The 27,744-nt window shown below is 49.7% G+C and overlaps 1 protein-coding gene across 2 annotated transcripts in view; it reads right to left on the reverse strand.

Moving 5' to 3' along the window:
- LOC119966523 (protein mono-ADP-ribosyltransferase PARP14-like) overlaps positions 1–27,744 on the reverse strand; it is a 152,591-nt gene that overhangs the window by 64,091 nt on the left and 60,756 nt on the right. For both annotated transcript variants that reach the window (XM_038798364.1, XM_038798365.1), the window contains one exon: positions 361–606. In XM_038798364.1, coding sequence (XP_038654292.1) covers positions 361–606 — 246 coding nt within the window. The remainder of the gene's footprint in view (positions 1–360; positions 607–27,744) is intronic.

The raw sequence follows: 27,744 nt of genomic DNA on the forward strand, positions 1-27,744 counted from the left end.
TAAAAATTTATTGGATAAGCATATGGATGATAAGGGCATAGTGTAGGTTAGATGGCCTTTAGATTTTTTCCATGTCGGTGCAACATCGAGGGCCGAAGGGCCTGTACTGCGCTGTATCGTTCTATGTTCTATGTTCTATATATATCTCCTTTGAATACAAATGATGGAGGAGTTGAGAAGCTAGTTAAGTATTTAGATGGTTAAAAATAATAATAATTAATAATACTAATCTTTAATAGTGTCACAAGTAGGCTTACATTAACACTGCAATGTAGTTACTAGTTCACATTTACAAAACCTCCATAAATCAAAGCAACGAAGATGGTTATGCAGATAGAAATATAATTCAAATACACTCACTTCTTCAGCTTGAGAAGCTGCATCTGCTCTCCAGTTACAACAAATCACGTTGTACACGTCTTTGCAACGCAATTCACAATTTTTGGTGCTAACGGATAAAACATCACCAGCTTTGAATGTTTTGGAGCCTTTAGCTTTGTCTGTGTTTACTTGTAATTGAGTTCCAGCCTGTTTTAGAATTGCTGTAGATACAGGTCCTTGTGAAAGATTCATGTCCTCAGATACCGTGTTCACAATGACATCACACTAAAGTATATAATTAAACAGAAATGTAATTGTATTTTAATGGGGAACAGAGGCTGCATAGTTTCAAAAATATTGTATACATCAAAACTCATAAGTTAGCACTTCAGCCAGATTTATTGAATCTTACCAATGTAAATAATATTCCAATCTGAGAATACAAGAACTGTATGTAACAACTGTTAATTGGTATTAAAACAATAGAGAGAGCAGTTGAACACGTGGCTACAGGGATGGTGCAGGAAGGAGGGTTTCAGATACCTGGATAATTGGAGCTCATTCTAGGGTAGGTGGAACCTCTACAAACGGGGACCTCTACAACCTGGACCAGAGGGGTACCAATATCCTGGGGGGAACTTTGCTAATGCTCTTCGGGAGGGTTTAAACTAATTCAGCAGGGGGTTGGGAACCTGAATTGTAGCTCCAGTATACAGGAGGTTAAGAGTAGTGAGGTCATGAGTAAGGTTTCAAGGTTGCAGGAGTGTACCGACAGGCAGGAAGGTTGTTTAAAGTGTCTACTTCAGCGCCAGGAGCATCCGGAATAAGGTGGGTGAACTTGCAGCATGGGTTGGTACCTCGAACTTCGATGTTGTGGCCATTTCAGAGACATGGCTAGAGCAGGGACAGGAATGGTTGTTGCAGGTTCCGGGTTTTAGATATTTCAGTCAGCTCAGGGAAGGTGGTAAAAGAGGGGGAGGGGTGGCATTGTTTGTCAAGGACAGTGTTACGGTGGCAGAAAGGACGTTTGATGAGGACTCGTCTACTGAGGTAGAATGGGCTGAGGTTAGAAACAGGAAAGGAGAGGTCACCCTGTTGGGAGTTTCTATAGGCCTCCAAAAAGTTCCAGAGATGTAGAGGAAAGGATTGCAAAGATGATTCTGGATCGGAGCAAAAGTAACAGGGTAGTTGTTATGGGGGACTTTAACTTTCCAAATATTGACTGGAAACGCTATAGATCGGTTGCTTTAGATGGGTCCGTTTTTGTCCAATGTGTGCAGAAGGGTTTCCTGACACAGTATGTAGATAGGCCAACAAGAGGCGAGGCCACTTTGGATTTGGTACTGGGTAATGAACCAGGACAGGTGCTAGATTTGGAGGTCGGTGAGCACTTTGGTGATAGTGACCACAATTCAGTTACGTTTACTTTAGCGATGGAAAGGGATAGGTATATACAGCAGGGCAAGAGGTATAGCAGGGGGAAAGGCAATTATGATGCAATGAGGCAGGTCTTAGGATGCATTGGATGGGGAAGGAAACTGCAGGGGATGGGCACAATTAAAATGTGGAGCTCGTTCAAGGAACAGCTACTGCGTGTCCTTGATGAGTATGTACCTGTCAGGCAGGGAGGAAGTGGTCAAGCGAGGGAACCGTGGTTTACTAAAGTAGTTCAATCACTTGTCAAGAGGAAGAAGGAGGCTTATGTAAAGATGAGATGTGAAGGTTCAGTTAGGGCGAGCGAGAGTTACAAGTTAGCTAGGAAGGACCTAAAGAGAGAGCTAAGAAGAGCCAGGAGGGGACATGAGAAGCCTTTGGCAGGTAGGATCAAGGATAACCCTAAAGCTTTCTATAGGTATGTCAGGAATAAAAGAATGACTAGGGTAAGAGTAAGGCCAGTCAAAGACAGTAGTGGGAAGTTGTCCGTGGAGTCCGAGGAGATAGGAGAGGTGCTAAATGAATATTTTTTGTCAGTATTCACGCAGGAAAAAGACAATGTTGTCGAGGAGAATACTGAGATGCAGGCTACTAGACTAGAAGGGCTTGAGGTTCATAAGGAGGAGGTGTTAGCAATTCTGGAAAGTGTGAAAATGGATAAGTCCCCTGGGCTGGATGGGATTTATCCTAAGATTCTCTGGGAAGCTAGGGAGGAGATTGCTGAGCCTTTGGCTTTGATCTTTATGTCATCATTGTCTACAGGAATAGTGCCAGAAGACTGGAGGATAGCAAATGTTGTCCCCTTGTTCAAGAAGGGGAGTAGAGACAACCCCAGTAACTATAGACCAGTGAGCCTTACTTCTGTTGTGGGCAAAGTCTTGGAAAGATTTATAAGAGATAAGATTTATACAAAGAACAAAGAAAATTACAGCACAGGAACAGGCCCTTCGGCCCTCCCAGCCTGCGCCAATCCAGATCCTTTATCTAAACCTGTCTCCTATTTTCCAAGGTCTACTTCCCTCTGTTCCCACCCGTTCATATACCTGTCTAGATGCCTCTTAAATGATGCTATTGTGCCCGCCTCTACCACCTCCGCTGGTAAAGCGTTCCAGTCACCCACCACCCTCTGCGTACAAAACTTTCCACGCACATCTCCCTTAAACTTTCCCCCTCTCACCTTGAAATCGTGACCCCTTGTAACTGACACCCCCACTCTTGGGAAAAGCTTGTTGCTATCCACCCTGTCCATAACTCTCATAATTTTGTAGACCTCAATAAGGTCCCCCCCCCTCAACCTCCGTCTTTCCAACAAAAACAATCCTAGATCACAAACAGCAGTGGTCCGAGCACGGATCCCTGTGGAACACCACTAGTCACCCCTCTCCATTTTGAGACACTCCCTTCCACCACTACTCTCTGTCTCCTGTTGCCCAGCCAGTTCTTTATCCATCTAGCTAGTACACCCTGAACCCCATACGACTTCACTTTTTCCACCAACCTGCCATGGGAAACCTTATCAAACGCCTTACTAAAGTCCATGTATATGACATCTACAGCCCTTCCCTCATCAATTAACTTTGTCACTTCCTCAAAGAATTCTATTTGGTTTGTAAGACATGACCTTCCCTGCACAAAACCATACTATCACTGATAAGTCTATTTTCTTCCAAATGTGAATAGATCCTATCCCTCAGTATCTTCTCCAACAGTTTGCCTACCACTGACGTCAAGCTCACAGGTCTATAATTCCCTGGATTATCCCTGCTACCCTTCTTAAACAAAGGGACAACATTAGCAATTCTCCAGTCCTCCGGGACCTCACCCGTGTTCAAGGATGCTGCAAAGATGTCTGTTAAGGCCCCAGCTATTTCAACCCTCGCTTCCCTCAGTAACCTGGAATAGATCCCATTTGGTCCTGGGGACTTGTCCACCTTAATGTCTTTTAGAATACCCAAAACTTCCCCCTTCCTTATGACAACTTGAGATCCATTTAAACATCCATCCCTAGCCTCAACATCCGTCTTGTCCCTCTCCTTTGTGAATACCGATGCAAAGTACTCATTAAGAATCTCATCCATTTCCTCTGAGTCCACGCATAAATTCCCACTTTTGTCTTTGAGTGGGACAATCCTTTCTCTAGTTACCCTCTTGCTCCTTACATACGAATAATAGGCTTTGGGATTTTCCTTAACCCTGTTAGCCAAAGATATTTCATGACCCCTTTTAGCCCTCTTTATTGCGCGTTTGAGATTCATCCTACTTTCCCGATATTCCTCCAAAGCTTCATCAGTTTTGAGTTGCCTCGATCCTGTGTATGCTTCCTTTTTCATCTTAGCTAGTCTCACAATTTCACCCGTCATCCATGGTTCCCTAATCTTGCCATTTCTATCTTTCATTTTCACAGCAACATGTCTGTCCTGCACTCTAATCAACCTTTCCTTAAAAGACTCCCACATTTCAAATGTGGATTTACCCGTAAACATCTCGAAAGGAATAATTTGATTAGGGATAGTCAACACGGTTTTGTGAAGGGTAGGTCATGCCTCACAAACCTTATTGAGTTCTTTGAGAAGGTGACCAAACAGGTGGACAAGGGTAAAGCAGTTGATGTGGTGTATATGGATTTCAGGTAAGCATTTGATAAGGTTCCCCACAGTAGGCTATTGCAGAAAATACGGAGGCATGGGATTCAGGGTGATTTAGCAGTTTGGATCAGAAACTGGCTCGCTGTAAGAAGACAAAGGGTGGTGGTTGATGGGAAATGTTCAGCCTGGAGTCCAGTTACTAGTGGTGTACCACAAGGATCTGTTTTGGGGCCACTGCTGTTTGTCATTTTTATAAATGACCTGGAGGAGGGCGTACAAGGATGGGTGAGTAAATTTGCAGCTGACACTAAAGTTGGTGGAGTTGTGGACAGTGCGGATGGATGTTGCAGGTTACAGAGGGACATAGATAAACTGCAGAGCTGGGCTGAGAGGTGGCAAATGGAGTTTAATGCAAAAAAGTGTGAGGTGATTCATTTTGGAAGGAGTAACAGGAAGATAGAGTACTGGGCTAATGGTTAGATTCTTGGTAGTGTGGATGAGTGGTTGAGATCTTGGTGTCCATGTACACAGATCCCTGAAAGTTGCCACCCGGTTTGATAGGGTTGTTAAGAAGGCGTACGGTGTGTTAGCTTTTATTGGTAGAGGGATTGAGTTTTGGAGTCATGAGGTCATGTTGCAGCTGTACAAAACTTTGGTGCGGCCGCATTTGGAGTATTGCATGCAGTTCTGGTCGCTGCATTATAGGAAGGATGTGGAAGCATTGGAAAGGGTACAAAGGAGATTCACCAGGATGTTGCCTGCTATGGAGGGAAGATCTTATGAGGAAAGGCTGTGGGACTTAAGGCTGTTTTCGTTAGAGAGAAGAAGGTTAATAGGTGACTTAATTGAGGCATACAAGATGATCAGAGGATTAGATAGGGTGGACAGGGAGAGCCTTTTTCCTCGGATGGTGATGGCTAGCACGTGGGAACATACCTTTAAATTGAGGGGAGATAGATACAGGACAGTTATCAGAGGTAGGTTCTTTACTCAGAGAGTAGTAAGGGCGTGGAATGCCCTGCCTGCAACAGTAGTGGACTTGCCAAACATTAAGAGCATTTAAATGGTCATTGGATAAACATATGGATGATAAGGGAATAGTGTAGATGGGCTTTAGAGTGGTTTCACAGGTCGGCGCAACATCGAGGGCCGAAGGGCCTGTACTGTGCTGTAATGTTCTATGTTTTATAATAAATTCCTCCAGTATTATTTATTGCACACATGAAAGGATAGTACAGTCACAATCTGAATTTGAGGCGCCATATTTAACTTCTCAGATCCCTCTGCATGATTCTCAATCTGTATTTTTCTATTTCTGTAATAGAAATAAGGGAACCTCAGTGGCAAAATGATTACTCCATAAAAATGTTCACTGAAACTTCCGGTTGCGGCTATGCGGAGCTGAGTCGCACATTCGGCAGCTCCCGCCCGCTAGAATTCGACTTTCGGGCTCTTTTTAGGGCCCCCAGCGGCACTTTTTCGAGAATCCCCAAGTGTGGGAAGGGGATAACATCACTCCCCCGGAACTGTATGGATTGGACAAGGAGTGGAGCGGTGAAAAAAGTGGAGTTGTAGCAGAGACAGGTGCAAGGAAGGAAGGCTAAGATGGCGGTGGGTGGAGACCAGGCAGCGTGGGAGCAGTGGTCACAGGAGCAGCAGGAGTTTCTCCAGCGCTGTTTCACGGAGCTGAAATCAGAGCTCTTAGAGCCAATGAAGGCCTCGATTGATAAGCTGCTTGAGACCCAGACAGCCCAAGGGGCGGCGATCCGGGAGATCCGACAAAAGTCTCGGAAAACGAGGACGAGATCTTGGGCTTGGCGGTGAAGATGGAGACGCACGAGGCGCTCCATAAGAGATGGCAGGCGAAGCTCAAGGACCTGGAGAACTGGTCGAGGAGAAAGAACCTGCGTATTCTGGGTCTCCCGGAGGGGCTGGAAGGTTCAGATGTGGGTGCCTATGTGGTCACCATGCTGAATACGCTGATGGGTGCCGGGTCCTTCCAGGGGCCCCTGGAGTTGGAGGGGGCCCATCGAGTGCTGGCGAGGAGGCCCAAGCCCAGTGAGCCGCCGCGAGCGGTGCTGGTGCGGTTCCATCGGTTTGCGGACAGAGAATGTGTGCTAAGGTGGGCCAAGAAGGAGCGGAGCAGCAGGTGGGAGAACACAGAGATCCGGATCTACCAGGACTGGAGTGCGTAGGTGGCTAAGAAGAGGGCCAGATACAACCAGGCTAAGGCGGTGCTACCTGCAGGGATCGGCATTATTACTTTGAGACGCCAGAAGAGGCGTGGACCTTTATTCAGACTGAAGGCAGGCTTGAAGGGGGTTGGACAGGTAAAAGTCTTTGAACTCCGGTGGCTGGAATTGGCGCGGGGGGGGCGGGGCGAGCCGGAGAAATTGTGACTGGGCCTGGAAGGGAAACTATGCCAGAGGGGGCGGGGTCGGACGGGTAGAAAGCGCAGGCTTTTTCCCGCGCAAAGGCTGGAAAGGGGTTGGGCCGGAGCTGGAAGCGCGGGCTTTTTTCCCGCGCTAAGGATGGAAAGCACAGGCTTTCTTCCCGCGCTGAGAGTGGAAGAGGGGAGGTTGGGGGGCGGGGAGTGCCTGCTGATGGATAGGAGGGGGGAAAGGGAGATTCCTACACTGAGGGGGGGGGTTTGATGGAACGGCGGGAGTAGCCGGGGTCAGCAGGAGTCACTGACTCATGGAAGTGCAAAGGGGGGAGCAATGCAGTTCGGGGGAAACCTGGCTGGGCGGGGGTGTGGGAGTGCGGTGGGGGGGGGGGGGGGGGTGCGGTGCGGTGGGGGGGGGATCCGGCTTGCTGCTGGAGTGACCAAGCGGGAGCTGGAGTTTGTAGAGGAGGTCGGGGCGAGGGTCTACCGCTGGCAGGAACGAAAAGTGCGGGGGGCGCGGACACGTGGCTGGCCTAGGAAGGGTTATGGCAAGTCGGTTGGGGAGGGGGGCTGGTAGCCCCCTGATCCGGCTGATAACCTGGAACGTAAGAGGCCTGAATGGGCGGGTCACGCACCTGAAAGGACTTAAGGCAGATGTGGTCATGCTTCTGGAAATGCATCTATGGCTGGCAGATCAGGTAAGGCTAAGGAAGAGGTGGGTGGGACAGGTGTTCCATTCGGGGCTGGATACAAAAAATCGGGGGGTGGTGATCTTGGTGGGGAAGCGGGTGTCGTTTGAGGCACTGAGCATTGTTGCAGACAACGGAGGTAGGTATGTGATGGTGAGTGGTAAGCTGCAGGGCGTGCGGGTGGTCTTGGTAAATGTATACGCCCCGAATTGGGATGATGTGGGGTTTATGCAGCGCATGCTGGGCCGGATCCTGGATTTAGAGACAGGGGGCTTGATACTGGACGGGGACTTTAAACACTGTGCTCTAGGTCTCGGACGGGTAGGAGGCCGGCGGCGGCTAAGGTGCTGAGGGAGTATATGGACAAGATGGGGGGGGTAGATCCGTGGAGGTTTGTGAGGCCGGGGGCCAGGAAATTTTCATTGTTCTCCCACGTTCATAAGGCCTACTCTCGGATTGACATTTTTGTAATGAGCCGGGCGCTGATTCCGAGGGTAGAGGACATGGAGTACTCAGCGATAGTCATCTCTGACCATGCCCCACATTGGGTGAACCTCGTGCTGGGGGAGGTGGGATTGTTGGCGGATGAAGAGGTTAGCGGGCGGGTCCGGGGGTGCATAGAGAGGTACTTGGAGACCAACGATAACGGGGAGGTGCAAGTACGGGTGGTTTGGGAGGCATTGAAGGCGGTGGTCAGGGGAGAGCTGATCTCCATCAGGGCCCATAAAGAAGGCAAGGAGAGGAGAGAGAGCGAGAGGCTGGTGGGGCAGATGGTCAGAATAGATAGGAGGTACTCAGAGACCCCTGAGGAGGGGCTACTCAGGGAGCGGCGCAGCCTTCAGGCCGAGTTTGACTTGTTGACCACCAGGAAGGCGGACGTACAGTGGAGGAAGGCGCAAGGGGCGGTGTATGAGTATGGCGAGAAGGCCAGCAGGATGTTGGCATACCAGCTTAGGAAGCGGGAGGCAGCGAGGGAGATTGGGAGAGTGAGGGAAGAGGGGGGAGCACGGTGCGTAGTGCAGCGGGGATTAACCAGGTCTTCAGGGACTTCTGAGGGACTGTATCGGTCTGAGCCCCCATCGGAGGAGGAGGGGATGGGTAGTTTTTTTGGACCGGCTAAGGTTCCCGAGGGTAGAGGAGGAGCGGGTGGTGGGGCTGGGGGTGCCGGTTGGGTTGGAGGAACTGGTTACGGGACTAGGGATCATGCAGGCGGTGAAGACACCGGGGCCAGATGGGTTCCCGGTGGAATTCTATAGGAAATACATGGACCTGTTGGGCCCGCTGTTGGTTAGGACTTTCAATGAGGCAAGGGAAGGGGGGGTCCTGCCCCCAACGATGTCTAGGGCACTGACCTCCCTGATCTTGAAGCGGGACAAGGACCCTTTGCAGTGTGGGTCGTATAGACCGATTTTGCTTCTCAATGTAGATGCGAAACTGCTCGCAAAGATATTGGCCACGAGGATCGAGGACACTGTCCTGGGGATTATACACGAGGATCAGACGGGTTTTCTGATAGGGAGGCAGCTGAATACCAATGTACGCAGGCTCCTAAATGTAATTATGATGCCGGCGGTGGAGGGGAAGGCGGAGGTAGTGATAGCTATGGACGCGGAGAAGGCCTTCGATTGGGTGGAGTGGGGATACCTGTGGGAGGTGTTGAGGAGGTTTGGGTTTGGGGAGGGGTTCGTCAGCTGGGTGAGGCTGCTGTACGAGGCCCCGGTGGAGAGTGTGGCTACGAACAGGAGGAGGTCAGAATATATTCGACTATACCGAGGAACGAGGCAGGGGTGGCCCTTATCCCCCCTGCTCTTTGGCTGGCGATGGAGCCCCGGGCCATGGCCTTGAGGGAGTCTAAGAATTGGAGGGGGTTGGTGCGGGGGGAGAACACCAGGTATCGTTTTATGCAGACAATCTGCTATTGTATGTGGCGGACCCGGTGGGGGGAATGCCGGAGGTGTTGAGGATCCTCAGGGGGTGTGGAGATTTCTCCAGGTATAAGCTTAACATGGGGAAGAGTGAGCTGTTCGTGGTGCACCCGGGAGACCATGAGAGGGGGATTGGTGAGCTGCCGCTAAAAAGGGCAGAGATGAGTTTTAGCTATCTGCGGGTGCAGGTGGCTAGAAGCTGGGGGGCCCTGCATAAGCTTAACTTAACGAGGCTGGTGGAACAAATGGAGGAGGAGTTCAAAAGGTGGGATATGCTGCCGCTCTCCCTGGCAGGTAGGGTACAGTCCATTAAAATGACAGTGCTCCCGAGGTTTCTGTTTTGTTTCAGTGCCTCCCCATCCTGATCCCTCAGGCCTTTTTTAAACGGGTTAACAGAAGTATCATGGGGTTTGTGTGGGCTAAGAAGACCCCGAGGGTGAGAAGGGTGTTTTTGGAGCGGAGTAGGGACGGGAGGGGGGCTGGTTTTGCCTAACCGCTGCGGGTATTGTTGGGCTGCCAACATGGGGGGGGGGGGGGTACGCAAGTGGGTAATGGAGGGGGAGGGGGCGGCTTGGAAGAGATTGGAGATGGCGTCCTGTGTGGGTACGTGCCTGGGGGCGCTGGCGACGGCACCGCTGCCGCTCCCTTCGATGAGGTACACTACGAGCCCGGTGGTGGCGGCGACCCTTAAAATTTGGGGGCAATGGAGATGTCACAGGGGGGAGCTGGGGGCCTCGGTGTGGTCCCCGAAACGTGAGAACCATCGGTTTGCCCCGGGGAAAATGGATGGGGGGTTCCGGAGCTGGTCCAGGGTGGGTATTTAGAGGGTTGGGGACCTGTTCATCGACGAGAGGTTTGCAAGCTTTAGGGAACTAGATGAGAAATCCGGGCTCCCCCCCGGAAACACCTTCCGATATATGCAGGTTCGGGCGTTTGTTAGGCGTCAAGTGATGGAGTTCCCGCTGCTGCTGGCGCCCAGGGTTCAGGATAGGGTGTTGTCGGGGGTGTGGGTCAGAAAGGGTAGGATTTCGTCAATTTACCAGTTGATACAGGAGGAGGAGGAGGCCTCGGTGGAGGAGTTAAAAGGTAAGTGGGAGGAGGAACTGGGGGAGATCGATGAGGATACGTGGGTGACTGCCTTGGGAAGAGTGAATTCTTCCTCCTCTTGCGCCAGGCTTAGCCTGATACAATTTAAGGTACTGCACAGGGCGCATATGACTGAGTCGGTTCTTTGGGAGCGAGGACAGGTGTGTGAGATGTTCGGGGGGTTCTGCAAACCATACCCACATGTTCTGGGCATGCCCAGCATTAGAGGAGTTCTGGAGGGGTGTAGCTATCAAAGGTGGTGAACTCCAGGGTTAAGCCAGGCTGGGGGCTCGCAATATTTGGGGTGTCAGAAGAGTCGGGAGTGCAGGACGTGAAAGAGGCCGGTATTCTGGCCTTTGCGTCTCTTGTAGCCCGGCAAAGGATTCTGCTTCAGTGGAAGGATGCGAGGCCCCCAAGCGCGGAATCCTGGATTAATAACATGGCAGGGTTTATTAAATTGGAGAAGATGAAATTTGCCTTGAGGGGATCTGTGCAGGGGTTCACTAACTAAGCGTGCAAATTAGTAGTAGGTGTAGGTTATTTGTCCCCTCAAATCTTTCCCACCATTCACTAAGATTATGGCTCATCTGATTGTGGCCCTAACTCCACATTTACTCCTACCCATAACCGCAGACTTCCTTGTTAGTCAAGAATCTATCTACCTCTGCTTTAAAATATCCAATGAACCTGCGTTCACTGTTTATTGGGAAAGAGCGTACCAAAGATTAATAGCCATCAGAAAAATATTCTTAAATGCGAGACAACTTATTTTTAAACCATGTACCCTAGATATAATCTGTCCCATAATGGGAAATATCCTTTGAGAATCAATCTTATTAAGTTCTCTCAGGATCTTAAATGTTTTAATAAAATCACTTTTCATTCTTCGAAACTCCAAAGTCCAATGGAAAGAGGGCCCGTCCCTCCAACCTTTCCTCATAAGATACCTGCCCCCATCCCCACCACATGTCAGTCCAGTGAGCCTTTTGAACTGCTTCTAATGCATCATGACCTTTGTTAAATAAGGAGACCAAAACTGTACGCAGTATACTCCAGATGTGGTCTCACCGTTGCCCTGTAGCAAAACATCCCTTCATGAATAGTCCATACCCATTGCAATAAACAACAGCATTCCATTTGCCTTCCTAACGCAACCCCTGCATACAATTTTTTTGTGATTCATATTAGGGGGTTTAATTGTCTCCTTTTGACATCTGTTGTCAATTTCACCACACAGGAAAGCGAGACAAGCTCCCTGCTTAGGCCTGGATTAATATTGGCTTGTGATGCCATTGAAATAATGAGACTCGAATTTACATTCAATTGTGAGACTGCTGCCTGCTTCAAGTTGGTTCGTCAACCACCCTAATGGCAGTTAGGTGCACTAGTATACAGGTAAGGTGGATTGGCCACGTTAAATTGCTCCTTAGTGTCCAAATGTTGGGTGGGGTTGTAGGGATAGGGTGGAGGATTGGACCTAGGTAGGGTGATCTTTCAAAGCATTGGTGCAGACTTGATGGGCCGAATGGCCTCCTTTTGCACTGTAGTGATTCTATCCTAACCAATTAGAATGGGGAGGCATGGTAGATTGCTCATTATAAAGACCTCAAGTTGGATTTTGCATCTCCTCATCAACGTGTTTATAGGTGGGGAAGCTGGTAAAATGCAACACTGTTTTCCCACCCACCCCCGATCTGTTAGCCATTTTAAGAGGGTGGGAAAGCAGCTAATTAATAACCAGTTAAGTACCTCATTCTGCGTTCACTGCTATATTATCACCCATGGGCAAGAGGAGGCCATGCCAGGTGGTTGACTAGCAGTTTTTACTGCATGGTCTGGTTTTGGGCAAGGGGTGGTCCTCCTCTGGAGTTCCCCTCTGCATAAGAGTCAACCATTTCTAATTTCATACCCCACTGTAATCCTTCCTCCGGGCCACTCAAACTCAGCTCCCCACTGCTCATCTCCCTTCTCTGGGGTCTGCCAGGCAGATCCCAATTAGATTGGCCAGCCTCTCTCTAATGCAGGACCTCCCAGATGGGAGAAAAGTCTCAACCCTAGACAATTAACATGGCTTCCTGTGTAAAATGGCTGTTGGGCAGCCACTATTTGATGGATAGGCTTTTTACCAACTTCTCACACCCCACATTCTTTCGCTGAAAAACTGACACGTGTGTAATTTAGAGGAATACACTGGGCGGGATTCTTCGTGTGGGAGACTGAGGGATTTTCCAGCCTCATTACACTCGTGCTCAAGCAAAACAAGGTAGGCGAATAGCAGGAAAGGCCAAAAGTGGGAGCTGCGCGAGGCGCCAAACAGTTTGCAATGCAACCGGCTTGCTCCCCGAGGCAAAATCGGAATCTCGTGAAACGGTAGTGAGAAACCAATTATCACCGCTTAAGCCCCATTTCCATACAATTAACGTGAGCCACCCCTTATCCAATGGCCTCCTGTCATTCAGTAGCCTCCCCAGCATGTGGTCACGCTGGCGCTGATTAGTACTCCTTTTTAAAAATGTGAACCTAATGGAAGGGTTTCTGTGGGGAGCTGAAGAGGTGAGTAGCCATCTTTGCTCGCAGGCAAAGAGCCCAGGGGCACTGGACTTGCTGTCCCTGTGCTCGGTGAGGGGTGGGGGATACTCGGCTGGGAGTGAGGGGACCCTCCGAAAGGGTAGGCTTCCATGGGCGGGTAGTGGTGGGGCAACCACTTGCTGCATCACCATGCCAACTCCTGGATTGTGTGTATCCGTTCCACTGTCAACCCTTGTCCCTGCCTGTCAACCCCCAGTGACTGCATAGGCCTCTGGCTGCGCAGCTAAAGGCTATATCCTCTAGGGAATTGGCAATCGTTTTTAAGTGAGCACTTCACACAACCCAAGTGTATTCCTGTGGGTGGACAAGCCATGTAGCATGCGGGAGTCATCGCCTAGCATCTCAATCAGACTGCAATGCCTGGACAGTGTGCCAGAATACTGCAGGAGGCAACACCACACAGCCCCCCCCCCCCCCCCCCCCCCCCCGGGTGACACAGCTCCAGGAGATATGTCCAGGCCGGAGGGTGGGTGAGTACCATGGGGAGGGGGCCAGCGTCCGGTCTGGTTGATATAGTGAGCGGGTGTCCGGGGTACAGGGTCTGCGGCCTGGTGAGGAGGGGCCGTTGCGGCCTGGAGTGGGTGGGCAGGGTGTTCTGGGTAGGGTTGGCGATTAGTGGGGGAATGGAAGATCCCGGAGTGGGGGCCACCGTTTTTTATCAGTCTAACACCCTCTCCCAATGTTTACAGATATTGAACGCAATCGCAGGGATGTTGGACACAGAGGTTACACGACTGGTGCTGGTGCTAAGTGATGCGGCCAGTCGCCGGAGACAGTGACAACAGTGACTTCAGATGCTCGAGGCAGCGGCCCATGTGTCGGACCCCGCACCATACCCTGAGGACCTGACCACCCACCAGGCTCGGGGGGGACCCAGAAGGGGAGTCCCGCGATGGCCCAGGGTGTACAGGCTTCACTGGTCATTTGACCAGATGACAGACAGCGTGTGCCGCAGGAGGCTTCATCTCAACAAGGGCACAGTGTGACACCTGTTCCATATATACGCGGACTTGGCACCACGTGGAGGAGGATACCTGCTCCCGGTGGCCGTCAAGATTACTTCAGCCCTGAACCTTTATGCCACATGATCATTCCAGGGCTCAAGTGGGGACCTGTGTGGTATCTCGCAGGCCACAGACCACAGGTATATCCGACAGGTCGTGAATGCCCTGTATGCCCGGGCGGAAGACTAGATCCACTTTGACATGGACGAGGCCCAACAAGATGTCTGGGCAGTAGGTTTCTCCGCCACCTCAGGAAGCCCCAGGTCCAGGGAGTTATAGATGACACGCATAAAATCATAGAATTTGCACTGCAGAAGGAGGCCATTTGGCACATCGAGTCTGCACCGGCCCTTGGAAAGAGCAACCCTCTCAAGCCCACACTTCCAACCTATCCCCATAAACCCAGTAATCCCATCTAACCTATTTGGACATGAAGGGCAATTTAGCACAGCCAATCCACCTAATCTGCACATCTTTGGACTGTGGGAGGAAACTGGAGCACCCAGAGGAAACCCACGCAGATACAGAGAGAACGTGCAGACTCCGCACAGACAGTGACCCAAGCCGGGAATCGAACCTGGGACCCTGGAGCTATGAAGCAACTGTGCTAACCACCATGCTACAGGTGTGACCTGTATAAGAAGGACGGGTTGCATCTAAATTGGACAGGCATAAATATCCTGGCCGCGAGATTTGCTAGTGTCACACCGGAGTGTTTAAAATAGTAAGGCGGGGGGTGGGTACCAGAGCAAGAGGTCAGAAGGTGAAAAGACTGAGGGAGAACTAGGAAATAGAGCCAGTATGGCTCTGAGGAAGAGCAGCGAGAGATAGAGGAACAGATAGGTAAACAGATTTTGGGAAAGGAGTAAAAGCAACAAGGTTGTTGCGATGGGAGATTTTAACTTCCCCAATATTAACGGGGACTCACTTAGTGCTAGGGGCTTTGACAGGGCAGAATTTGCAAGGAGGATCCAGGAGGGCTTCTTAAAACAATATATAGATAGTCCAACGAGGGACGGGGCTGTACTGGACCTGGTGTTGGGGAATGAGCCCAGCCAGATGGTTGCAGTTTCAGGAGGGGAGCATTTCGGGAACAGTGACCGCAGTTCAGTAAGTTTTAAAGTGCTGGTGGACAAAGGTAAGAGTGGTCCTAGGGGGAATGCGCAAAATCGGGGGAAGGCTAATTACAACAATAGTAGGCGGGAACTGAAGAACCGAGATTAGGTGCAGATGTTTGAGGGTATAGCAACATCTGACATGTGGGGGGCTTTCAAATATCAGTTTAAAGGAATTCAGGACTGGCATGTTCCTGTGAGGAAGAAGGATAAATGTAGCAATTTCCGTACCAGCCTCTCCGAACAGGCGCCGGAATGTGGCGACTAGGGGCTTTTCACAGTAACTTCATTGAAGCCTACTTGTGACAATAACCGATTTTCATTCATTTCAAATTTCGGGAACCTTGGATAACGAGAGATATTGTAGGCCTCGTCAAAAAGAAAAAGGAGGCATTTGTCAGGGCTAGAAGGCTGGGAACAGATGAAGCCTGTGTGGAATATACGGAAAGTAGGAAGGAACTTAAACAAGGAGTCAGGAGGGCTTGAAGGGGGTCATGAAAAGTCATTGACAAATAGGGTTAAGGAAAATCCCAAGGCTTTTTACACGTACATAAAAAGCAAGAGGGTAGCCAGGGAAAGGGTTGGCCCACTGAAGGACAGGGGAGGGAATCTATGTGTGGAGCCAGAGGAAATGGGTGAGGTACTAAATGAACACTTTGCATCAGTATTCACCAAAGGGAAGGAATTGGTGGATGTTGAGTCTGGAAAAGGGTATGTAGATAGCCTGGGTCACATTGAGATCCAAAAAGACGAGGTGTTGGGCGTCTTGAAAAATATTAAGATGGATAAGTCCCCAGGGCCTGATGGGATCTACCCCAGAATACTGAAGGAGGCAAGAGAGGAAATTGCTGAGGCCTTGACAGAAATCTTTGGATCCTCACCGTCTTCATGTGATGTCCTGGAGGACTGGAGAATAGCCAATGTTGTTCCTTTGTTTAAGAAGGGTAGCAAGGATAATCCAGGGAACTACAGGCCGGTGAGCCTTACGTCAGTGGTCAGGAAATTACTGGAGAGAATTCTTCGAGACAGGATCTACTCCCATTTGGAAGCAAGTGGACGTTTGGCAAGAGGCAGCACAGTTTTGTGAAGGGGAGGTTGTGTCTCACTAACTTGATAGAGTTTTTTGAGGAGGTCGCAAAGATGATTGATGCAGGTAGCGCAGTGGATGTTGTCTATATGGACTTCAGTAAGGCCTTTGACAAGGTCCCTCATGGCAGACGGATACAAAAGGTGAAGTCACATGGGTTCAGAGGTGAGCTGGCAAGGTGGATACAGAACTGGCTTGGTCATAGAAGGCAGAGAGTAGCAATGGAAGGGTGCTTTTCTGATTGGAGGGGTGTGACTAGTGGTGTTCCACAGGGTTCATTGCTAGAACCTTTGCTGTTCATAGTATATATAAATGATTTGGAGGAAAATGTAGCTGGCCTGATTAGTAAGTTTGCGGACGACGCAAAGGTTGGAGGAATTGCGGATTGTGATGAGGACTGTCAGAGGATACAGCAGGATTTAGATCGTTTGGAGATTTGGGCGGAAAGATGGCAGATGGAGTTTAATCCGGACAAATGTGAGGTAATGCATTTTTAAAGGTATAATAGAGGTAGGGAATATACAGTGAATGGTAGAATCCTCAAGAGTATTGACAGTCAGAGAGATCTAGCTGTACAGGTCCACAGGTCACTGAAAGGGGCAACACAAGTGGAGAAGGTAGTCAAGAAGGCATATGGCATGCTTGCCTTCATTGGCTGGGACATTGAGTATAAAAATTGGCAAGTCATGTTGCAGATGTATAGAACCTTTGTTGAGCCACACTTGGAGTATCGTGTTCAATTCTGGTCACCACGCTACCTGAAGGATGTGGAGACTTTAGAGAGGGTGCAGAAGAGATTTACCTGGTATGGGGGGCAATAGCTTTGAGGAGACGTTGAATAAACTTGGTTTGTTCTCACTGGAATGACGGAGGTTGAGGGGCAACCTGATAGAGGTCTACAAAATTATGAGGGGCATAGACAGGTTGGATAGTCAGAGACTTTTTCCCAGGGGGCATAGGTTTAAGGTGCGAGGGGCAAGGTTTAGAGGAGATCAATGTTAACCGAAAGGGGTCCCACTCCCTCAACATACAACTCGTCTGCCACCAGCTGAAGATCATGCACGTGTGTGCCCACTTCCCGCGGAGTGTGCACAACAGCTACATTCAGGGCAGTCGGTCAGCCCTGCCCTCTTCGAGAAGCACCCCAGGATGGCCAGTTGGCTCTTGGGGATAAGGGGTACCTGCTGAGGACCTGGCTAATGATGCCAATACGGAGGCCGCAGATCGAAGCAGAGACCTGCTACAACAAGGCACATGCAGCCACCTGGACTGTCATTGAGCGGTGCATCAGACTCCTCAAGATGTGGTACCGATGCCTCAACTGCTCCGGAGGTGCTCTCCAGTAACCCGCCCGAAGGATTGCACACTTTGTTCTGGTCTGCTGTGTCCTCCACAACCTGGCACAGCAGTGGGGCGACGAGCTGGAGGCTGGTGACGTGGAACATGTGGCCACCTCGGGGGGGGGGGACTGCCCAAGCTGGCAGCTGCTGCCACCTCGTCCCAGGCAGCACTGTCTGCCTTATGGCTCACCTTCTGGGACCCTCGGGGGGAAGAGGACATCCCGCCTGGCCTCCACTGCGTTCAGGACCCACCCCAGGTCAGTATCTCCCAATCTTGGGGCTGGTCTCCTCAGCACCATTGTTGCAAGATGGCTGGGGTTGGCTGAGCAAGTGGAGATGAAGTGTTGCCTGACTTTGTTATTTGTTTATGGGACGTGGGCGCGAAGGTAATACCAGCATTTATTGCCCATCCCTAATTGCTCTTGAGGGGACAGTTAAGAATAAACCACAGTGCTGTGGGTCTGGAGTCACATACAGACCAGACCGGGTAAAGATCGCAGATTTCCTTCCCTAAAAGACATTAGTGAACCAGATGGTCTTTTACAAGAATCAACAATGGTTTCATGGTCATCATTAGACTCCAGGTTTTGTTTTTTAAAATTGAATGTACATTTCACCATTTGCAGTGGTGGGATTTGAAATTGGGTCCCCAAAGCATTAGTTTGGGTCTCTGGTTTACTGGTCCAGTGACAATACCACTACACCACCACCTCCCCTAGGGGGCAGTTATTTGAGTAAATTTATGATTTCATAATTCACTCATGGTTCACAAGGTAATTTACAGTGAGCAAGCACCGTCTTTGGAGTAGCTGAAGAATAATGGCAGCAAAATTCTTAGTGTCTTGGGAAGTCTGCCAGAAAGCTTGTTGTCGATGTCAAGGAACACGAAGGAGCCCAACGCCAACTTGGCATTGCACAGAGCTGAAGATCATCCACTCAACTCTGTCGGCACACTTGTGAACCCAACCAGGCTACAGCATCAAATGGTTAATGTTACGACACAAGTAACAAAATCCAGCATGCAATTGCTGCCATGCAAGTTCATATTGGGGTTGTACAAAGTCAGCTTACTCCCATGCTGCTTGGACTGCACGCACATTCATTCATCATTAATGATCATTCATGTTTGCAGATGTCTGCACTTAAAGCAGTCCATGCACAAATTCAGCAAGACCTGGACAGTTTTCAGCCTTGCGCTGATGAACGATAAATAACATTTGGGGGCTGGTTTAGCTCACTGAGCTAAATCGCTGGCTTTTAAAGCAGACCAAGCAGGCCAGCAGCATGGTTCGATTCCCGTACCAGCCTCCCCGGACAGGCGCCGGAATGTGGCGACTAGGGGCTTTTCACAGTAACTTAATTGAAGCCTATTCGTGACAATAAGCGATTTTCATTTTCATTTGCGCTACACAAGTGGCTGGAAATGATCATCCCCATCAAGAGAGAATCTAGCCATCTCCCTTTGACATTCAATAGCATGAATTCCCCACCATCAACATTCTGGGGTCACTCAATACCATAAGTTTAACTGGGCTTTATAATGAAACAGGGTGAATTAATTATCTCATAGTAAAAGATCCTTCAGGTTAGAATGATCATAGCATCCTACAATTTCCCAATCAATATGCAAGTGTGAAACGTGGGTCAGAAACAAATATCTTCAGCTTAAATCTGGGCAATTAGTCAAGTGTGAAGACTGAATTCACAACAGTAGCCTGGGGAAAGGGTTTGAAAAGTAAAACAGTGGCAGAAACTTTAGAAACATTTCAGAAATTTCAACAAAGATATATGTATCCCATTGAGAAAGACTTTACAAGGATGCACCATAGGTGGCTAATCAAGGAACTTAAGAATTATATCAAATCGAAAGATAAGGCATACAATGCCACAAAGGTTAGTAGTGGGCCAGAAAGTTGGAAAACTTTAGAAACTAGAAAAGGATGACTGAAAACAAAATGGGAGAAATTAGAGTATGAGGGAATGCTCGCAAGAAATATAAAAGCAGACAGTAAAATCTTCCATAAGTGTATAAAAAAGGAGAGTAGCTGAAGTGAGTGTTGATCCCTTAAATGTTGAAACTAGGGAATTAGTAATGGAAAACAAGGAAATGTGAGAGGTTTGAACAAATGTTTTGTCCCATCTTTACGATAGAAGGCAATATGTATGCTGATAATAATTCTGTGAAAAACCAGCAGGAAAATTAAGGAGAGGTACTTAAAACAGTCACCATCACGAGAGAAGAAGTTCGAGGAAAGCTAAAGGGATTAAAGGCTGATAACTCCCAGAGTCTGAAAATAAATATCTGTAAAGATAGTAATTGCAATCTTCCAAAATTCCTGAGATTCTGGAAAGCTCCCAGTAGATTACAAAACTGCAGGGCCGGCTCAAGGTACCGGCAACTCGTGCAGTCGCCCGGGGCGCCATGTGCTAGGGGGCGCCATCATGAGACAAAAACCTAACTTGTTTGAAGAGAAAAGGAACCAGAAGAAGGAAAGAGAGAGAGAGAGACTAAACAAATTGTGAGTTAAACCCTCACAATCTTAGTTTGGGTTACAATAAGCTGAACAGCCACAAGTGGGCTGAAAGCAAACTTTAGGAGAATAATGCCTCACACTCTGAGACTGGCTCGGAATTTTTCCTCCTCGGAGCACTGCAGTTTCTGAGCTGCTATTTAGCCCCCTTGGAATGCGCAGCTTAGGTCAGCGAGAGTCAGGTATTTTAGATTAACTGGGTCTAATTGCAAGCTTCCCGAAATTTAATTATACTTCTGGTGCTCTTGAAGTGTTGTTTAAAAAAATACACACACACAAGGAAGGCAGATTTTGCCGCCGTAAATAGCATTGGAGGGAGTTTCTGGGCACTCCTTGCCGAGTTAACCGTGATTAAAAAAGATGTGGGTTGCTGCCAAACCCTTTGCACTTCTCACTAAGTGGCAATGAAGAAGCAGACAATTGGCGTCTGAGGTCCTGAATCTAAAAAGAGGTAGGTCAAGGTTCTTGGCTATTTGTTCTCTTTAATTTTTCTCTTATGAACCAATATCTGGTGTCATGTTTTGCAATTCTCACAAGTATTCACTGTTGAAAATTACTGCTGGAGAGGTAATATTGTACCTGGGCAGCTCCTGCTGCGATGTCAGGGGCCAAATTATGTTATGGTGAAGGGGAGGGGCCCTTTGAAATCCACGCTGAGGCGCTCAAAGGGGCGGGAGGCCTTCACCAGGCGCGCACGGTCTGGCCGGTAGAAGTGCGGCTTGCACTCCACATAGACATGGCAGTTCCTGGTGATTGTTCGTACTTCCTCGACAGAGTAGGGCAGATTGCGGGCCTTTATAAAATGGTACAACCGTGTGACTCCCGGGTGACAAAGACTGTCGTGCAGGGCCCGGAGTCAGTCTACTTGTGCGCTGGCATATGTACCTCAAGATAGGGCGTCTGGGGCTCGTTGAGCTTGCCGGGGCGATACAAAATCTTATAATTGTTGATCTTGCCCCGCTGGTGTTGTTGAACATGAAGGCTACCGACCGTTAGTCAGTGAGGAGAGTGAATCTCCTGCCGGCCAGGTAATGCCTCCAATGCCGCACAGCTTCAACGATAGCTTGGGCCTCTTTTTCGATTGATGATTGCCGAGGCATGAAGGGTGCGGGAAAAGAATGCCACGGGTCTGCCTGCCTGATTGAGGGTGGTGGCGTCTGATGCGTCTCTCTCTACTTGGAAGGGCAGTGTCTCATATACTGCGTGCATCCCGGCCTTGGCGATATCGGCTCTGATACGGGCGAAGGCCTGTTGTGCCTCGGCCGTCAGGGGAAAATGGGTGGACTGTATGAGTGGGCGGGCCTTGTCCGCATAGTTTGGGACCCATTGGGCATAGTATGAAAAGAACCCCAAGCAGCGTTTGAGGGCCTTCGGGCAGTGGGGGAGGGGGAGCTCCATTAGGGGGTGCACGCGGTCGGGATCGGGCCCCAGAACTCCGTTCGGGACCACATAGCCGAGGATGGCTGAGCGGGTTGTGCTAAACACACACTTCTTGTTGTAGGTGAGGTTTCGGAGAGTGGCGGTGTGGAGAAATTTGGCAAGGTTGGCATCGTGGTCCTGCTGATCATGGCCGCAGACGGTGATGTTGTCTAGGTATGGAAAGGTGGCCCGCAAACCGTACCGATCGACCACTCGGTCCATCTCCCTTTGGAAGACCGAGACCCCGTTGGTCTCGCCGAAAGGAACCCTGAGGAACTGATAGAGGCGACCGTCTGCCTCGAAGGCAGTGTATGGACGGCCCGATTTACGAATAGGGGAGCTGGTGGTAGGTGAATTTGCGGTCTACCATTGAGAAGACCCAGTACTGTGCAATCTGATTGACCATATCAGATGTGCGTGGGAGGTGGTACGCGTCGAGCTGCGTGTACCAATTGATGGTCTGGCTTTAGTCCACGACCATTCTGTGTTTCTCCCCAGTTTTAACTACGGCCACTTGGGCTCTCCAGGGGCTGTTGCTGGCCTCGATGATGCCTTCCCGAAGCAGCCGCTGGACCTCGGGCCTGATGAGGGTCCTGTCCTGGGTGCTGTACCGTCTGTTCCTGGTGGCGACGGGTTTGCAATCCAGGGTTAGATTTGCGAAGAGGGAAGGTGGATCGACCTTTAGGGTCGCGAGGCCGCAGACAGTGAGGGGTGGTAGGGGCCCGCCGAATTCAGGGTTAGGCTCTGGAGGTTACACTGGAAGTCCAGGCCGAGTAGTAAGGCAGCGCAGAGATTAGCGAGGTCGTAGAGGCGGAAGCCGCTGACTTCTACGCCCTGGACCGTGAGTGTGATCGTACAGTACTCCCGGATCGCCACGGAATGGGATCTGGAGGCCAGGGAGATTCTTTGGTTGGCGGGGTGTACCGCGAGGGAGCAGCGCCTTACCATATCCGGGTGGATGAAGCTTTTGGTGCTTCCGGTGACCAGCAGGCAAGAGATCACGTGTCCGTCGCTCTTAACGCTGGTTGATGCAGTGGCCAGGTTGTGCGGATGAGACTGAGGCGAGTCATGGTTGGTCGTTGCTGGTGTCAGATGATGGGGTGCCCGAGGGGCACGGGTCCTGGAACGCTGGTGGTGCCCATGTGCCGTGGGGGAGACAAGATGGCGACGCCTGAAGGTCTTGGGGAGGACAAAATGGCGGCGCCCATGGGCCGCACATGGCGTGGGTTGAGAAAGATGGCGGCTCCCATGTCCCATAAGGGAAGATGGCAACGCCCACTGGCCGTACTTGGTCTGAGGGGGAGAAGATGGCGGCGCCCACTGGCCGCGCGTGGTCTGAGGGGGAGAAGATGGCGGCGCCCACTGGCCGTGCGTGATCTGAGGGGGAGATTGCGGAGGACAAGATGGCGGCGCCCACTGGCCGCGCTTGGTCTGAGGGGGAGATTGCGGAGGACAAGATGGCGGCGCCCTCTGGCCGCGCTTGGTCTGAGGGGGGAGAAGATGGCGGCGCCCACTGGCCGCGCGTGGTCTAAGGGGGGAGAAGATGGCGGCGGCCACTGGCCACACGTGGTCCGGGAAGTTGAAGATGGCGGTGTTCAATGTCCGTAAACGAGGGGGGTGGGGGCGATAGTGGCGACTGCGCGGGCCTGGCACACCGCGGCGAAGTGCCCCTTCTCACCGCAAGCCTTACAAAGGGCAGCGCGGGCTGGGCAGCGTTGGCGGGGGTGTTTCTGCTGGCCGCAAAGGTAACATCGGGGACCTCCGGGGTTCGCTGGTTGGCACGTGGCGTAGGCGTATTGGCTGGGTGAGGCCCCCGCTGCGGCAGCCGTCAGTGGGGTCCACGATGCATTGGAGGGGTGGGCCGCGCGGCTGGGGGTGTAGGCCTGAACATAGCGTGAGGCGACGGTCAAAGAGAGCGCTAGCTTCTTTGTCTCTGCAAGATCGAGCGTGGCCCCTTCTAAAAGTCTCTGGCGTATGAGGTCCGACCCAATCCCAGTAACAAAAGCGTCCCGCATAAGGAGGTTAGAATGTTCAGTGGCCGTAACGGCCTGACAGTCACAGTCCCGGACAAGTGGGATTAGGGCCCGCCAGAAGTCTTCTATGGACTCACCAAGGAGTTGAGAGTGAGTGGCGAGCACGTGCCTGGCGAGGAGCATGTTCGTCTTCTGGGCGTCATTTTGTTTAAGTAGCGTCATGGCTTCGGCGTAGTTTGGCGTGTCCTGGATCAGTGGAAAGACGTTGGAGCTCAACCTCGAGTACAGTATCTGTATTTTCTGAGCCTCTGGAACAGGGCTTGGCGCCAAGTTGATGTACGCCTCGAAACAAGCTGGCCAGTGCTGAAAGTCCTTTTTGGCATCGCTTGATTGCGGATCCAGCTGCAGGCGATCCGGTTTGATACGGAGGTCCATCTTCTGAAAATCTTAAAGCAATAAATTGATGCACGATCAATTGCACAAAGACGAGAGTTTGATACAACCAAGGCTTTATTGCTCTAAGATGTGTGGCCTCCCACAGCAGCTGGTGAAATGACTGCAGCATGGAGGACACAGCAGGCAGGGACTACCGACGTACCTGTAGAACAGGTCCTACAATACATCACCTAATATATGCAAAAATGGTTTACCACAATGTAAAAAAGACAGCCTCTATTCATGGGTGAATTTAAACTTCATGTGCTTTGGGAAAATCAAATTGGCAGAGGTTGCCATGAGGAAGAGTTCATAGTGTGCATTCAGGACAGTTTCTTGGAACAATATGTTGTGGAACCAACCAGCGATCAGACTATTTTGGATCCGGTAATGGGTAATGAGGCAGGTTTAATAAACAATCTCAGAGTAAAAGATCCTCAAGAAAATAGTGCTCATGACATGGTGGATGTAGCATTCAGTTTGAGAGTGTGAAACTTGGGTCAGAAACAACATGGCTAAACCTATACAAGGGTTGTTATAAAGGAATAAGGCAGAATTGGCTGGAGTGGACTGGGAAAAGAGTTGAGCAAAAAAAAAAGTTGATCAGCAATGGCAGACATTTATAAAAATAGTTCATGGCTCACAACAAAGATGTGTCAATGATAGAGGATTGGCTGACTGGCAGAAGGCAGAGATTGGGGATAAAGGGGTCCTTTTCAGGATGGCAGCCGGTGACCAGTGGTGAGCGTTGGGACCACAGCTATTCATGATATACATTAATGATCTGGACGAAGCAACTGAGGGTATTGTTGCTAAGTTTGCAGATGACACAAAGATATGCTGAGGGACAGGTTGTGTTGAGGAAGCAGAGAGGCTGTAGAAGGACTTGGAAGGCAAGGAAAGTGGGAAAGAAGTGGCAGATGCAATACAATGTGGAAAAGTGTGAAGTTATGCACATTGGTAGGAAGAATAGAGGCACAGACTATTTTCTATAATGGGAAAAGGCGCCAGAAATCAGAAGCACAAAGGGACTTAGGAGACCTAGTTCAGGATTCTCTGAAGGTTAACATGTAGGTTTAGTTGGCAGTTAGGAAGGCAAATGCAATGTTAACATTCATGTCAAGATTCAATGTTAATAATGGATAGGGGCGGGTCAGGCTTATGGGGCAGGGCCCAGTGGTATGATGATGGTGGATAAGAAGGGTGGGAGGGCTGAGAGACCCCTAGTTAGGATAGTCACGTGGAAAGTGAGGGGGTTATGAGGTCCGGTCAAGAGGTCAAGGGTGCTTGCGCATCTTAAAAGTTTGAAAGCCGATGTAGCAATGCAGCAGGAGGCTCACTTGAAGGTGAAGGACCATGTGAGACTTAAAAAGGGCTGGGTTAGTCAGGTGTTTCACTCTGGATTTGACGGAAGAGCTCGAGGGGTAGAAGTAATGGTCAGCAAAAGAGTACGTTTCCAGATGGAGAATGTGGTGGCAGATCAGGGATTGTGATTGTGACAGGGGCGCTGGAGGGGAGGGGTGTAAATTTGGGAGAAAATGTGAAAAAGGAGAATAAAAAATATTTTTAAACAAACATTCATGTCAAGAGGGCTAGAATACAAGAGTAGGGATTTACTGTTGAGGCTGTATAAGTCTCTGCTCAGACCCCATTTGGAATATAGTGAGCAGTTTTGGGCCCCGTACCTAAGGAAGGATGTGCTGCCTTGAAGAGGGTCCAAGATTTTCACAAGAATTATCCCCAGAATGAAGGACTTGTCATAAGAGGAGCGTTGAGGACTCTGGGTCTGTACTTAATGGAGTTTAGAAAGATGAGGGAGATCGCATTTAAACTTACAAAAAGGCCTAGATCGAGTGATAATGGAGAGGATGTTACCACGAGTAGGAGAACTGGAACTCGAGGGTAGAGCTTCAGTCTGTAAGGACAATCCTTTAAAACAGTGATGAGGAGGAATTTCTTCAGCCAGAGGGTGGTGAATCTATGGAACTCTTTGCTGCAGAAGGATGTTGAGGCCAAATCACTGAGTGCCTTTAAGGCAGAGATCGATAGGTTCTTGGTTAATAAGGGGATCAGGGATTATGGGGAGAAGGCAGGAGGATGGGGATGAGGAACATATCAGCCATGATTGAATGGCGGCGCAGATTCAATGGGCCGAATGGTCTAATTCTGCTCCCTTGTCTTATGATCTTATAGGAAGAAGGATTGTAGGAAGGGGATAAATCGACCATGGTTAACCAAAGAAGTTAAGGATAGTATTAAATTGAAAGAAAAAACATACAATGTGGCTAGGATTAGTGGTAAGGCAGAGGATTGGGTAAGTTTAAAAACCAACAAGTTATCCTGGGAGGGAGAAGATGAACCATGAGGTTAAACTAGCAAGTAATATAAGAACGGACAGCAAGAGCTTCTTAAATATGTAAAAAGGAAAACGAGACCTAAATGAACTTAAAGAATGGGACTGGAAAATAATAATGGGGAACTAGGAAATTGCAGAGGAGTTAAACAAAATCTTTGCATCAGCCTTCATGGTGGAAGATACTAAAACATTCCTTCAACATTAAATAACCAAGCTGCAAAAGAGAGGGGGGGGATGCAGGAAATGAATACAATAACTATCCCGAGAGAAAAAATACGAGGGACACTAACGCGGGTAAAGGCCGATACGTCCCTTGGGTTGTATCCCAGGATAATAAAGGAAGTGACTACAGAGATAGTGGATGTACTGGTAGTAATCTTCCAAGAATCCTTAAATTCTGGAAAAGTCCCAGAAGATTGCAAAATTGCCTTATTCAAAAAGGAAAGGAGACAAAAAAAAACTGATAACTTGACAGGGTAGATGCTGAGAGGTTGTTTCCCCTTGTGGGAGAGTCATGGGCAGGAAGACATAATCTCAGAACAAGGGGTCGCCCATTTAAGACAGAGATGAGGAGGGCTTTTTTCTCAGGAGGGAAGTGGATCTGTGAAATAGTTTACCGCAAAGTCAGGATCTCATTGGATGGCAGTACAGACACGATGTGCCAAATTTTCTGATGACACAACCGTAGTGGGTCAGAGCGCGAACGAGGAGTTAGAGTACAGGAGGGAGATAGAGAACCCAGTGGAGTGGCAGAATGACAACGATCTCGCCCTCAAAGTCAGCAAAACTAAAGAGCTGGTCATTGACTTAAGGAAGCTGGTCATTGACTTAAGGCAGCAATGTATCATACACACTGTCTGCATCAATGGTGCCAAGGTGGAGATGGTTGACAGCTTCAAATTCCTCGGTGTGCACATCACCAACAATCTGTCCTGGTCCACCCACGTCGACGCTATGGCCAAGAAAGCACAACAGCGCCTATACTTCCACAGGAAACTAAGGGCATGTCCACATTGACTCTTGACCGTAAGAAACTACAGAGTCGTGAACACAGCCAAGTCCATCAGGCGAACCTGCCTCCCATCCATTGACTCTGTCTGCATCTCCCGCTGCCTTAGGAAAGCAGGCAGCATAATCAAAGACTCCTCCCACCCGGGTTACTCACACTTCCAAACCTGCGGATTGTGGGCCTACTGGAGGGAATCGAGGGCAGGGACCCCACTAACTACGTGGCCCACGTGCTGGGCAACCTGTTGGAAAGGTAAACCTTCCCCAACCCACCAGAAATAGACAGGACACACCGGTCGCTGCATCTGAAACCCAAAGCTAGGGAACAACCGAGGGCGTTAATAGCCAAACTGCACCAGTCCAAGAACTGCAGCTGGGAAGGACACAAAGTAAGAATATACCAGGACATTGGGGCTGACCTGGCTAAGCACCGGGCGTAATTTCACAGGGCAAAGGCAGCA

Source organism: Scyliorhinus canicula, chromosome 5 (genome assembly GCF_902713615.1).
Source record: "Scyliorhinus canicula chromosome 5, sScyCan1.1, whole genome shotgun sequence".
In the NCBI taxonomy this organism is placed as follows: domain Eukaryota; kingdom Metazoa; phylum Chordata; class Chondrichthyes; order Carcharhiniformes; family Scyliorhinidae; genus Scyliorhinus; species Scyliorhinus canicula.